The sequence below is a fragment of the Heterodontus francisci genome, chromosome 20, assembly GCF_036365525.1.
Source record: "Heterodontus francisci isolate sHetFra1 chromosome 20, sHetFra1.hap1, whole genome shotgun sequence".
NCBI classification, from domain to species: domain Eukaryota; kingdom Metazoa; phylum Chordata; class Chondrichthyes; order Heterodontiformes; family Heterodontidae; genus Heterodontus; species Heterodontus francisci.
Genome location: NC_090390.1, coordinates 45447812 through 45462678, shown reverse-complemented (window position 1 = coordinate 45462678; position 14867 = coordinate 45447812). Strand labels below are relative to the sequence as shown.

The window sequence follows — 14867 nt, the reverse complement described above, 5'->3', positions numbered from 1 at the left end:
AAGAGTCTACATAGAGCTAATGCTCTGGGGACATGGGTTTGAATCCCACCACAGCATATGGTGAAGCTTAAATTCAATCAATAAATATGGAATTAAAAAGATAGCATAACAGTGACCATGAAACCATTGTCGATTGTTGTAAAAACCCATCTGGTTCACTAATGCTCTTTAGGGAATGGAACCTGCCATCCTTATCTGGTCTGGCCTACATGTGACTCCAGACCCAGAGGAATGTGGTTGGACTCTTAAATGCCCTCTATAATGGTCTAGCAAGCCACTCAGTTATATCATAACTGCTACAAAGTCTTAGAAAAGGAATGAAACCAGATGGACCACCCAACATCGACCTAGGCACTGGAAACGACAACGGCAAACCCAGCCCAGTTGACCCTGCAAAGTCCTCCTTACTAACATCTGGGGGCCAAAATTGGGAGAGCTGTCCCACAGACTAGTTAAGCAACAGCCTGACATAGTCATACTCACGGAATCATACCTTGGAGACAATGTCCCAGACACAACCATCACCATTCCTGGGTATGTCCTGTCCCACCGGCAGGAGAGACCCCCAGAGGTGCCAGCATAGTGGTATATAGTCGGGTGGGAGTTGCTCTGGGAGTCCTCAACATTGACTCTGGACTCCATAAAGTCTCATGGCATCAGGTCAAACATAGGCAAGGAAACCTGCTGCTGTTTACCACCTACTGCCCCCTTCGGCTGATAAATCAGTGCTTCTCCATGTTGAACACCAATTGGAAGAAGTACTGAGGGTAGCAAGGGCACAGAAAGTACTCTGGAGGGGGGACTTCAATGTCCATCACCAAGAGTGGCTCGGTAGCACCACTACTGACCGAGCTGGCCAATCCTAAAGGACATAGTTGCTAGACCGGGTCTTCGGCAGGTGGTGAGGGAACCAACAAGAGGAAAAAAACTACTTGACCCCGTCCTCAACAATATACCTGTCACAGATGCATCTGTCCATGACAGTACTGGTAGGAGTGACCACCGCATAGTCCTTGTGGCGATGAAGTTCCGTCTTCACATTGAGGATACCCACCATCGTGTTGTGTAGCACTACCACCATGCTAGATGAGATAGATTTCGAACAGATCTAGCAACTCAGAACTGGTATCCATGAGGTGCTGTGGGCCATCAGCAGCAACAAAATTATATTCAACCACAATCTGTAACCTCGTGGCCCAGCGTATCCCCCATTCTACCATTACCATCAAGCCAGGGGACAGACCCTGGTTCAACGAAGCGTGCAGGAGGCATGCCAGGACCAGCACCAGGCATACCTCAAAATGAGGTGTCAACCCGGTGAAGCAACAACACAGGGCTACTTGTATACTTGTAGGCCAAACAGCAGAAGCAGCATGCGATAGACAGGGCTAAGCAATTCCACAAGCAACGGATCAGTTCTAAGCTCTGCAGTCCTGCCATATCCAGTCCTGAGTGGTGGTGCACAACTAAACAACTAACTGGAGGAGGTGGTTCCACAAATATCCCCATCCTCAGTGATGGGGGAGCCCAGCACATCAGTGCAGAAGACAAGGCTGAAGCATTTGCATCCATCTTCAGCCAGAAGAGCCAAGTGGATGATCCATCTCAGCCTCCTCCTGAAGTCCCCAGAATCACAGATGCCAGTCTTCAGCCAATTCGATTCACTCCACATGATATCAAGAAACGAATGCAGGCACTGGATACTGCAAAGGCTATGGGCCCTGTTAACATCCCGGTAATAGTACTGAAGACTTGTGCTCCAGAACTAGCCATGCCCTTGGCCAAGCTGTTCCAGTACAGCACCAACACTGGCAATGTGAAAAATTGCCGAGGTATGTCCTGTCCACAAAAAGCAGGACAAATCCAACCCAGCCAATTACTGCCCTTTCAGTCTACTTGCAATCATCAGCAACATGATGAAAGGGGTTGTCAACAGTGCTATCAGGTGGCACTTGCTCAGCAATAACCTGCTCATTGCCGATCAGTTTGGGTTCCGCCAGGGCCACTCAGTTCCTGACCTCATGACCACCTTGGTCCAAACATGGACAAAAGAGCTGAACTCCAGAGGTGAGTTGAGAGTGACTGCCCGTGATATCAAAGCAACATTTGACCGAGTATGGTTGGAGTCATATCTAGCAGAAAGGTGGTTGCTGGAAGTCAATCATCTCAGTCCTAGGACATCATGCAGGAGTTCCTCAGGGGAGTGTCTTAGCACCAACCATCTTCAGCTGCTTCATCAATGACCTTTCCTCCATCATAAGGTTAGAAATGGGGATGTTCGTTGATGATTGCCCGATATTCAGTACCATTCTTGACTCCTCATACACTGAAGCAGCCCATGTCCAGATGCAGCAACAGTCAGGCTTGGGCTGATAAGTGGCAAGCAAAATTCACGCCACATGGGCCAGGCAATGGTCATCTCAAATAAGAGAGAATCTAACCATCTCCCCTTGATATTTAATGCCATTATCACCTCTGAATCCCCCACTATCAACATACTGGGAGTTACCATTGACCAGAAACTGAACTGGACCAGCCACATAAATACTGTGGCTATGAGCAGGTCAGGGGCTAAGAATTCTGCAGCGAGTAACTCCTCTCCTGTCTCCCCAGAGCATGTCCACCATCTACAAGGCACAAGTCAGGAGGGTGATGGAATACTCTCCACTTACCTGGATTGGTGTAGCTCCAACAACACTCAAGAAGCTTGACACAATCCAGTACAAAGCAGCCGATTTGATTGGCACCCCAAACACCACCTTCAACATTCACTGCCTTCACCATCAATGTACAGTCGTGTGTGCCATTGACAAGATGCACTACAGCAACTCACCAAGGCTCCTTCGACAGCACCTTCCAAATCCGTGACCTCTACCACCTAAAAGGACAAGGACAGCAGATACATGGGAACGCCACCATCTGCAAGTTCCCATCCAAGCCACACACCATCCTGACTTGGAACTATATCGCCATTCCCTTACTGTCGCAGGCTCAAAATCCAGGAGCTCCCTTCCTAAAAGCACTGTTGGTATACCAAAGACTGCAGCAGTTCAAGAAGGTAGCTCACCACCACCTTCTCAAGGGCAGTTAGGGATGGGCAATAAATGCTGGCCATCCAGCAGCGCCCACATCCCATGAATGAAAAAAAGAAAATAGCAATGACGCTTTATGCACTATTTCTCCTGCCCTTGAAAAACCCTTATCCATTGTATTTACTTTGTAGTCTGTTCCTTTGTCTTTAGAAGTTAGCTTTACTTGTTGAACAAAGTTACTGGAACATGCGCTCACCAATGAAAAATCTTTGGCTGGAATTTTATACTCCCCCAAAGAGTGGGTTGGTGGCATGGGGGGCCGTAAAATGGAGTGGAAGGCTCAGGGGGCCCTTCCAAACCCGCTCTCGCCTCCACCGCCCTTTAACGCGGGGCAGCGGCGACGAAAACTGGCCCGCCCGCCCCAGGCCAATCAAAGCCCTTAAGTGGCCAGTTAACAGCCTCCGCCCGCTGCCACGGAGATTTTACCCTTGGCCGATCGGGCAGCCCTGGCCTGAGAAAAGCCGCCTGACAAAAGAAGGCACCCTGTGGACGACAGAGGGCCGCCCCCCGATGCCCCAGCCACCTCCAACACCCAACACGCCCCCCGTCCCCTCAATCAACCACTGTTGCCTCGCCAGGGCCTGACCGATTTCCCCCAGCGAGGCCCCAAAAACTTACCTCTTCCCAGGGCCGTCCTTCCTCATGTTCTCACTGCTGGGACTAAGAGCTGCTGGCCTGGTGATTGGCCGATATCTCCATTAGGTTGGACTTCCTGCCTCAAGGAGATGGAAATCCCACCTCAGACCAACTAAACCGCAAAATGTAGACCAGATCCCCAGGCCAGGCGGAGGCGGGTTCGCCACCGAACTTTCAGTCGGTGTTCGGCTCCCGTCTGTCAAGAGTAAAATTCAGCCCTTTGACTTTTCCATTTGTGCCCCAGTCTCTCTCTAGGTCTTTTGTACTATGAGGTACTACCATTACCAAATTAGTAAGACATCTGTACTCATCACAACAGCCTTCAGCTGCATTCTGGCCAGAATTTTACACCCCCCATGGGAGCGGGCTGGTGGCTTGGTGTGGGCGTAAAATTGAGTGGGAGGCAGCGGGTGTCGTTCCCGTCGCCTTCCCGCTCCCGCTGTAATTTTACGAGCGGAGGAGGAACTAGCAAACGACCAGCCCGCCCAAGGCCAACTAAGGCCATTAAATGGCCAATTAACTGCCACTTCAAGGCCTCCTCCTGCCACCACTGATAATGTACCAGCATCTCAGGAGGCTGCCCAGTAAAACCTGGTGGCCTCCTCGAGGGCTGGGGGTGGAGCCCTCCTGATCGGGCACTCTGTGCTCCATGGCACAAGATGCCCCCGCGGAGCACATTCCCTTCCCCCTCAACTGACTCCCACCCACCTTGCCAGGGCCCAGCCGATTGTCCCCAGTGAGGCCCCACACTATTACCTCAATTCCGGAGCCTCCTCCATTGCTGCTTCTCTTGCTGGGTACAGTCCCAGCAGTGGCCACTGCTCCCGGTGGCGCTGCTGAGACTGAAGGGACTTGAAGTTGGGACATCCTGCCTCAGAGGCGCAGAAATCCCGCCCGAGGCCAATTAAGGGCCTGGGCCATGTAAAATCACTGTGTGGCTTCCAGGCCTGGTGGAGGCGGGCTCACCCCCAAGTTTTTGGCCAGTGGCAGGGCCTCCGCCTTGACATAAAAGTCCAGCCTCTGTATGTGTAGGCAGCTTTTAAGAGGTTGGTGAAAGCTAACGATAAACAAGTCAAGCTCATTACAGTCCATCAAATAATGTTTGCTCTCATACAGATCCTGAGGAAAATGAATTTCATGAAGTGAAAAATTGACAGCAATCTAGTTCATCTGTAACTGCTCTGAATAATTTATTTTATGCTACACTTCTGGCTTTTGGATTTATTGGGCATTATTTTTCATGACACTTCTTTCATTACAGTTACAAAAATTCTTTGTGTGAGCTTCACTAAAATACATGAGATGCTTGCTCGCTATCAACTGGACATGCTCAAAACTAATGTATACCCATTTTATACTTTAAGAAAATTACTTCTACCTTTCTAAAAAGACTAAATTAATTTCTACTCCCACATAATCTCTTGAATGCCTCAAAAAACTTCTTCAGTACTTATCCCCACACTCCATCCCACTATCGCCAGAACCATCACGCCTCTGCACACCATCATCTTTACTCAATGATTGTCTTCCTTGCCTAGCCTAGCTTCCAAAATCCTGGCAGCATAACTTCTTAGTATATTTTCTAGAGTCCAATTAATGCAAATCCCAATGACACCAAAACCAGTGGTCCTTCAATATATGAATATATCTGTTACAGCAATCAGGCAGGTATCATGCGATCAATGGAAGGTTCTCAGTAAATATATTTGGATTCAAAATCAAAACATATTTGAAACTTTGATATTTATTTGATTGGGTGCAGTTATACAAATGCACCAACAAGGTTCCCAACTTTCCATTCTCAGTTGTAAGACTTTCCTGTTTTAAACACTCACTTAAACTTCTTGGTCATTTTGACCCACAAATTGCAAGGGAACAAATTGATGACTCACTAAAAAGGTTGTTAATGGGGTTAATTTATATGTACCCATGATTACAGATTTAAAATGGACACTGATTTAAAATGATTACAGAAAAATTAAAATGGTTACAGAAAATGATTACAAATTTAACAGGTTGAGAAAAAGAAAATAATAGTTAAAAAACAACAAAGCTGCTTTGTTACTTTACTCCCAGCAGATGAATGCTTTAATGATATCTATCATTAGAATGCTCAAATATGTTACCAACTAGTCATACAGTCACCCGTGGTGGCCAGCTCCCATTGATTGCAGACTACTTCCGATGCTCGGTCGGGTTCTTCTTACCCTCAACTGCATTTCTGGTCTCTCGTGGCTGCAGTAAACATCTCTGATGTATTCACCCTCTTATACTGCTTTTCAGGGGATGAACCTTGGCAGGCCACACCATCCTATGAAGCTTCTTTTAAAAGCACAATGTCCCATTGTATTCTGTGCCCTTTCTTTAAACCATATGATTTGAACCCGCCCAGAAAGCTGTCCATATTTCTTTTGCTTTCTCCAGTAATCTTCCATTATGTAAAGCTCCCTGCAGTCAATTTTCCAGAATTTTTTTTTAAAATATTTTGCTGGAACACCACGCTTCATCTTATCTAAGTTGTACCATCTTCCCAAGGCCTAATCTTTATAAATTCAAAATACTGTGTCTGTCACTTGCCTGCACTATCTCTGTTGTTTTTCCTGATAGCATTTGTTTTAGTTTCCCAGTTCAGCATGTTCAACAGATTTATTTTAGAAATACTGCAATTTGCACGGGAGATTTTGTTTTCAGCCCAGTTTGGTTCGTGCAGAGCATGATGGGTACTATGGTCAACTTTTCCTTTTTGCCATGATTTTGTTTCAAAAGGTTATTTTTGTCCTACACAGTTAAATAACCTAGACGGAGAAGATGTAGAATGGTTCAATTTTCTTCCGCTGTTGCAGCTGATGCTTTACAGTGGCAAGCATAGAAAGTAAAAATAAAACAAGGGATTTCAAATGAAGAAACATTGCAAGGAAAATTAACCCAATGGGGTGAGAATCTAAACAAATTTAAGAGAAATGATGTGCAGTCATATCAACGAATGACATTTCATCTGGCATTTAAAGAACATGATTTGAAATGTAATCTGACAGAAAGTATTGAATGATACTTTTTATCAATTTTTTTACAACATCAGTATTAGTAATATATAGAAATAAATGAATCATCACTGTTGAAATACAAGATGCCTGAATAAAATTTTCTAATGTTGTTCCATATTTTATGGTGACTAAAAGTCAATGTACTTTACACTAAAGAATGCACATTTTGAAGTACTTTAATTCTGAATGACCTTCATCTGTTTTGGTAACAGGACCGGGATAAGCTTCTGCATTACAGAAAACAGAGGAAGAAGGTTACAAAGTCGAGCAAGGTAAAATCAAAGGCTGTGCTTTTATAGGATCATATGAAATAGGAGCAGGAGTAGGCCATTCGGCCCATTTAGCCTGCTCTGCTACTCAAACAGATCATGACTGATCATCTACCTCTATGCCATTTATCCCCACTATTCCCCATATCCCTTGATGCCATTAGTATCCATAAATTTATTGATTTCTGTCTTGAACATGCTCAATGATTGAGCTTCCACAGCCCTCTGTGGTAGAGAATTCCACAGATTTACTACCCTCTGAGAAAAGAAATTCCTCCTCATCTCAGTCTTAAATGGTCAGCCCCTTATTCTGAGACTGTGTCCCCAGGTTCTAGACTCACCAGCCAGAGGAGACATCCTATCCAAATCTACCCGGTCACGCCCTGTAAGAATTTTGTAAGTTTCATGAGATCACCTCTTAGTCTTCGAAACTCTGGAGAATAAAGGTCCAATTTCTGCAATCTCCCCTCATAAGACAATCCTGCCATCCCAGGGATTAGTCTGGTAATCTCCGTTGCACTCCCTCTATGGCAGGTATATCCTTCCTTAGATAAGGAGACCAAAACTGTACAGAATACTCCAGGTGCGGTCTCACCAAGGCTCTGTACAATTGCAGCAAAACATCTTTACTTCTGTACTCAAATCCCCTTGCAATGAAAGCCAACATACCATTTGCTTTCCTAATTGCTTCTGCTCCTGCACACTAGCTTTTAGTGACTCATGAACAAGGACACCCTTTGGACATCAACACATCCCAACCTCTCACCATTTAAGAAAGACTCTGCCTTTCTGTTTTTTTCTACCAAAGTGGATCACTTCACACTTATTCACATTATATTCCATCTGCCATGATCTTGCCTATTCACGTAGCCTGTCCAAGTCCCCTTGAAGCCTCCTTGCATCCTCCTCACAACTTACATTCCCACCTAGTTTTGTGTCGTCAGCAAATTTGGAAATATTACATTTGGTCCCCACATCCAAATCATTTATATAGATTGTGAACAGCAGTGGCCCCAGCACTGATCCTTGCGGTACCCCACTAGGAACAACCTGCCATCCTGAGAATGACCCATTTATTCATACTCTCTGCTTTCTGTCTGTTAACCAATTCTCAATCCATACGGGTGTATTACCCCCAATCCCATGTGCCCTAATTTTGTTTACTAACCTCCTGTGTGGGACCTAATCAAAAGCCTTCCCAAAATCCAAATACACCACATCCACCAGTTCTCCTTCATCGTTGCTGCAAGTAACACCCTCAAAAAACTCCAACAGGTTTGCCAAACATGATTTCCCTTTCACAAATCCATGTTGACTCTGCCCAATCATAGATTCCAAGTGTCCAGGTATCTCATCCTTAATAATAATTTGTCTCTTTCACATAGTAACTATTATTTCAATGGGGAAATAGAACCTTAAGCACCACAATTGTAAATGAAGATGGCAAAGTCAAATAGTTTAAGCTTTTTTTAGAGAAAAGGAGGGCAGTTTTCCTGCTCTGCCCTTGCCTCTGAATGAGTTAGACAATATGTTTTAAGTGGGTGTCTGTGTTCGCTTTGGCTGAATCTGGCTGTGTTCCTGGGTTCAACTCTCTTAAACCATTATGGTAAGTGCCAGACAGGACTACTGTTTGAGAATTGGCACTCACTCCAAATTGTATGCTGCTATCAGTCTTAAGCAGCATACAGTGGCAGTGAAACGGAGGCCTGATAACTGATGTTGGAAACAGCAGCCAAATGGCTACTAGCTCTGCAATGCAATCTATCTGTTCTGAAAAATTCACCTTCTTACCTTTATGGACATTTACACGTTCTCTGATTTGAATGGTCAGAACCCACCTCTAATGTCCACTTTCCTTGGGTTGGTCTGCTCTACTGGCAGAATTTCAGTCCTTTATATAAAATTCAAATAGTCCCACCAGTAGCAGGTAGGAGCTTCCTTCACCTGCCAGGGATGCCCCAGGAAATGTGTGTCAAATGTAAAGGGGTCAGAGACAGAATGTTACAGGCTTCTGCCTCTCTTTCCTCAACCTAATGCCCCAGAAACTAAAATAGACAGAGTGTTAGGATAAGAAAAATCAATCTCACCGCGTCAAATGTACCGATTAGAGCAAATTACTGGTTTTTAAATTGAAAACCATTGAACCTCTAGCAAAATGGTGGGTTTCCTTTCACAAATGAAATAAAACTGGATTTTTATCCTCCCTATAAATTAGACAAGGTTGCAGGTGCTTTGAATATTGTTTTTGAATCAGGTGCATTTGACCTTAGTGTTTGACCCTGTCACTCACTGATAAACAACAGAACTGATCAGAGATTTTTAAAAGGAAACTCTTGAGAGTGTTCTAATTCTGAAAAAAGAAATGCTGAAAATTTCCAACTTGACCATATTTTCTCTTTTAAATGTTATTTGATCTGCAATGCATTTTCAACTTTTGTTACAGAACTAATGGGAGTTGTTTCAAGATGTTACAAAGATCTGGTCCTGTCGGCCTGGTTCATTGCATAAAATCCTGACTGATAGAATGACCTGTGGACATTTTCTTAAGTGCACTTACGAAGTTCAACCCTGGCTCCAGTGTATCAGCATCTGCCTTTTATTGGATTACTTCTAGTGAAAGATCTGAAAGAGATTTATACAATCTATATCATAGAACTTTATATAGGTTAATGGCAATTAGGCAGATAAGGAAATGTGCAGTTGTCATTGTGAATATAAGCCTTAAATACAGTACTTGTCGTATTTAATAACAGAAACATTAAGAACTCCCATAAAATATTTTCAAAATGCAGTGTCCCAAACTATTCATGTAAAGTTTATTTAAAAATATTTCTGTTTTGATTGATATATCACTTTAAAGATCATTTGAAAACATCCTACTTAACTGCATTCACAAAGGATGTAGGTGGGCAGGTATCTACCTGGGATATAGAAGATTAGCAAGTGTCTCAACAGTTTCTAATATCTGGGCTACACACTAAAATGGCCATTACATTTTTACGACTAAAAGTAATATTTTTAACAAAAAACATTGCTCATATTTATGATAGGATTGATAAATATATGATTTTTAAATAACTTTAAAACTTTGATTATTTGAAGATGTAAAAAAAATGAAAATGACAAAGCACCAAATTATTTAGTTTTAGTTTCGTTCATTAAAATAAGAAATGTCTTTAACCATGCTACATTTAAGAAAATATTAAGTAGCGATTCTTTAAACATTTTTTGACTGTTACTAAAAGATCTACAATGCTCAGATATTCTACATTCTACTCAAGTAAATAAAACAAGAATTAGTTTAATACCTGATTCCAAACTTTATTGAAAACTAGTCAAATTCCATGGTCAGCGATGGAAATGTTAGGAATGCTCAGTGCTGCCACCCTATGGAAGAAATGAAAGATACAAAATATGAACTTAATTCTAAAAGTGTTACATTCCTAATATTCCTAAATTAGGGATCATGAGAATAATTGGTAAAAAATCCTTGCGCCAAGGCCCCTTAGGCAACAGGTATTCAGTGGAGTCCTAAGAGGGAGGTGAAATCCCGCTAAGTCTCCAAGAAAACACTGATGTTCTTACTAATATTTTAAGCAGAAATCAATAGAAATTTCAAGGTAATGGGATACAGTTTGTTTCTGGTTTTGGATACTTGTTGAAAAATATGCTAATTAAAGTTTGTTTCACTTGCTTTTGCAATTCTCTTACAAATGCTCCACACATTAATAAGTTTTAACTTTGTTATCTACAGAAGCCAGTTGTAGAGACCTTTTTTGGTTATGATGACGAAGCCTCGCTTGATTCCGATGGTTCATCCATTTCATACCAAACTGACAAGACGGATCGAACCCCTTGTACTCCTGAAGATGATCTGGATGAGGTGACAGAAATCAGATCAATCCTTTCTTTAAAAAAAAAGATTTTTGTAGAGATTGCAGCCACCATTAAATTGAGTGTTTCCAATTAATATTTTTATTTTCAATTATGTATAACTTTATATGTATAATTTATTTTTCAATTGAGATTTGTTTGAAAATTGTGAACTGAATGGATAAACAGTACAAAAAAACATGTGATTTCCTCTCAACTAACACTGATTGATTTTTTTCATATATTATCCTTAACATATACTCTTTGCACTTATTTTAAAAAGCATCATGAATATGTAAAACTTTTCAGTTACTAAATTTAAAAGTACTGTCAGCAGATTACAATTTACCTTCTCCCTCCCAATTACTTCCCCATTTCTGTTGGTAATCCCACTCCTTCCTGATTGCTTCTCCCACTCTCCCAGGACCTACCTGAAGGCAACTTTGTCCATGCACTGACTGGGGATGCCCACCGGTAATCTGCAGCTTGCTATTCTCAAGTAAATTAGGCCAGAGGCCCAATATCGGGCCTACCCATTCTTGCACAGGGACCATTACCGGTTCATGCTGGCAGGCTGGTGCAAACCAATTTCTAGGCCCAGCTCTTTGTGCCAATTCTAAGTTTAGTACTCATAGTTTGCCACCAAGTGGCACTGTAGCAGTGCATTCCCTAAACAATGGCAATTATCTTAGTAATTATAAATTGCACTAACATGGGGCCCACAGAAACCCATGTTTTTGGGTTTTACACCACCCACCACCCCCCCCCCCCCCCATCAACACCCCCTTCTGTTTTTTGCCAAGTACTATGGGTTGGGTACTTGAGGCTCACTCAACTTGCCAGCCCCTTCTGTTTAATGGCAGTATTGTCTTGGCTGCTGTGGCCCTATTCCCCAGTAATTGCTAAATGGCTGCTCCAGTTGCTGGCCATTATGTATGCAGCTACTGCTGCTGAATGTTTAGCTGCTTTCATTCGATCACTCACTGGTCCATTATTCATCTCACCACCTCACCTACCTACCCATCTCCAATCCCATTTCTTTTTGTCACTGTCTGTTGTCACTATAATGCAGTAAGTCACAATAATTTGTGCTCTCTTTTCCCACTGCAGCAGTATAAATAAATGTGCCTGTAAAACAAAAGTATATTTTTGGATACAGACAGTGGGGTAGATCAGATTTTGTATGATAGTGTAAAGCAGGTGATAACGAGTCAGCAGTGTTGGAAATAAAAATTGTGAGCAAAGCAATGGTTCACTCATTTTGCACAATTGCACAAAGTCAATGTTTACCCCTCTGTAATGGAAAACAAGTGTGTGGATATGTGATGTAAATTATATATCAATATATAGATATACTAGATGTCATTCTCCTTCTCGATTTTAAAATTCTCATTCTTGTTTTCAAATCTCTCCATGGCCTCGCTCCTCCCTATTTCTGTAATCTCTGTCACAACCCTCCGAGATATCTCCAATTCTGGCCTCTTGAAGATTCCTGATTTTAATCACTCCAGTGTTGGTGGCTATGCCTTCAGTTACCTAGGCCCTAAGCTCTGGAATTCCCTGCCTAAACTTCTGCGCCCCTCTACCTCTCTTTCCTCCTTTAAGACACTACTTAAAACTGACGTCTTTGGCCAGGCTTTTGGCCATTTACCCTAAAATCTTCTTATGCAACGTGGTGTCAAATTTTGCTTTATAAAGCTCCTGTGAAGTGCCTTGGGGCATTTTATTACATTAAAGGCGTTTTATAAATACAAGTTGTTGTTCTTATTTACTTCATTTCTTTTCACATGCCATTTTGTGGTGAACAGATTGGGATATGGCAAGTGGGCAGGAAGGTGTTGAGGCCTAAGATCAGCTGTGATCATTTTGAATGGCGGAACAGGCTTGATGGGCCATATGGTCCATTCCTGCTCCTATTTCTTGTGTTCTTGTATTGCACACATAACCAGATCTTTGTAGATGTTGTATTGAATGCTTTTGAATTATGTGATACTACTGCAGATGCAACATCTCTCAATTTTCAATCCCTCTTGGTGGAAAACACCTTAACTCAGCTTAGTAGCTCGTCTAATGGCGTAATTAAAATCAGAAATCAGCATTGTTTCCTGCTTTGGCAGAACAGCTAACACTTTTCAAGTGCTCTATGCCAACCCAGTCCCCCTGAAATCAGTGTCACTTTTAAATGAAACATAAAATTCTGCTGGAAAAAATCCGATCACTAAGATGTTACACCATTTGGGAAGTTAAAAGTTTCACAATAAACTGACAATAATGAACCAAATAGGGTATTCATACTTTAACACCTTCCCGGATGTTATTACTTAAAATTCAACAGTGTAACATTCACTGAGATGCATACTTTTTGACCAATATATGATTGAGCTGGTAGATAACTGAAACTTCAGAATGTGTTCATTATTTTTGTATTTAGGGAATGGCAAAAGAGGAGACTGAACTTCGCTTTCGTCAGCTGACCATGGAGTATCAGGCTTTACAGAGGGCATACGCTTTGCTACAGGAGCAAGTCGGTGGAACCTTGGATGCTGAACGAGAAGTTAAGGTATTGATGGAAGTAATCTGACTTCATATTGAATGTGGGAAGAAATATGAAATTTTGTTTCATCACAGTGGGAATATTTTCCTCTGTGTGTTCATTATTAACGTTTCAGGTCTGTGACCTTTCATCAGAACTGGCATCAGTTAGAAATGTATTAGTAACCTTTGCCAGTTATGATGAAAGGTCACAGAGCTGAAACGTTAACTCTGTTCTGCTCTCCACAGATGCTGCCTGACCTGCTGAGTATTTCCAACACTTACTGTTTTTATTTTAAGTTTCCAGTATCTACAGTATTTTGCTTTTATTTGCCTCTATTCCTAATTGGTGACATTGCAAATATGGGTTTCCACAATCAGACATTTACTGATTTGCCACTAGAAAAGTAGATGGTATGGTACCATTGTCTAGTAAAATGTAGGGATCCCAAGCTGAATGTTTGCATGAAGCCCCAGCAAAGTAAACGCTGCCCTGCAATGTAGTTACTATACTGTGTCCAGTTAGTGCAGTATTTATTTATGTATGTGATTGGTCAGCAATTTATATCAAAATAATTAACTGATTCGCTTCATTTACAAGAGATTTCTAAATTCAGTTCCATCCAATTTTTTTCAAGCCCAAAACAAGAATATTTTTCTAAAGCAGCTTGGATTTTCTGCAATCTACATTTCTCGATTAGTAACACAATATGCTTTTTCAAATCTCTCATTCATTTCATTTCTTGTTTACCTGTCCTTCATAACTCACTGGTGCTGCCACTACAAATGGGATATATGGTCAGCAACACTGAGCTAAATTTACATCAAACACTAGCCTCACCAGTCATTCCTCTGCTACTTTATACATTCTTTATTTTCAACCATCAAGGCAAAAAAGAATGGTGTGTATTAGAAATGGAAGAATCAAGAGGACCATAGTATTGGTTGTTTGTGTGCAATAGACATTGAGGCATATTGGTGGAGCAAAGTAGAGAGCTTTTCACTTTCCAAATGGGCACATTGAGCGAGATTTTGCCAAAGCGATGGAGGTCCTGTCGTTGGGGTAAATTTCTGGCACACTTGGGTGGGAGATGAGACTTTACCGCTATATTGCTAGGAGGAGGCAATTAAGAGCCAACAGGTGGGGGAAGCAGCCAATTAAGGACGGTGGGTGGGCCTTCCACACTCCCAGCCCAATTAGAGGGCCAGCAGCTCTGCAGTCTCCGCAGTGGCACTGAGAGAGTAGGCCGCTGCTGAGGCAGCAAGGAGAATGTGAGGCTGCCTCCATTTTGAAGGGTGAGCATTAAATACATTTTTACATGGGCCAAGCTGGCAGGGCTCAGAGAATGGCAGTGTTGTGGTCACGAGGGTGTCATTTGCTGCCAGTGGCGCTCTCTCTGTGCCATGAAGCCTCCAGCTGC

General features: G+C 42.5%; 1 protein-coding gene across 17 annotated transcripts in view; it reads left to right on the top strand.

Moving 5' to 3' along the window:
- The window catches only part of jakmip3 (Janus kinase and microtubule interacting protein 3), a 471349-nt gene that overhangs the window by 305806 nt on the left and 150676 nt on the right, over positions 1 to 14867 (top strand). For all 17 annotated transcript variants that reach the window (XM_068052708.1, XM_068052695.1, XM_068052694.1 and 14 more), the window contains 3 exons: positions 6985 to 7044; positions 10796 to 10924; positions 13346 to 13474. In XM_068052708.1, the coding sequence (XP_067908809.1) occupies positions 6985 to 7044; positions 10796 to 10924; positions 13346 to 13474 (318 nt within the window). The remainder of the gene's footprint in view (positions 1 to 6984; positions 7045 to 10795; positions 10925 to 13345; positions 13475 to 14867) is intronic.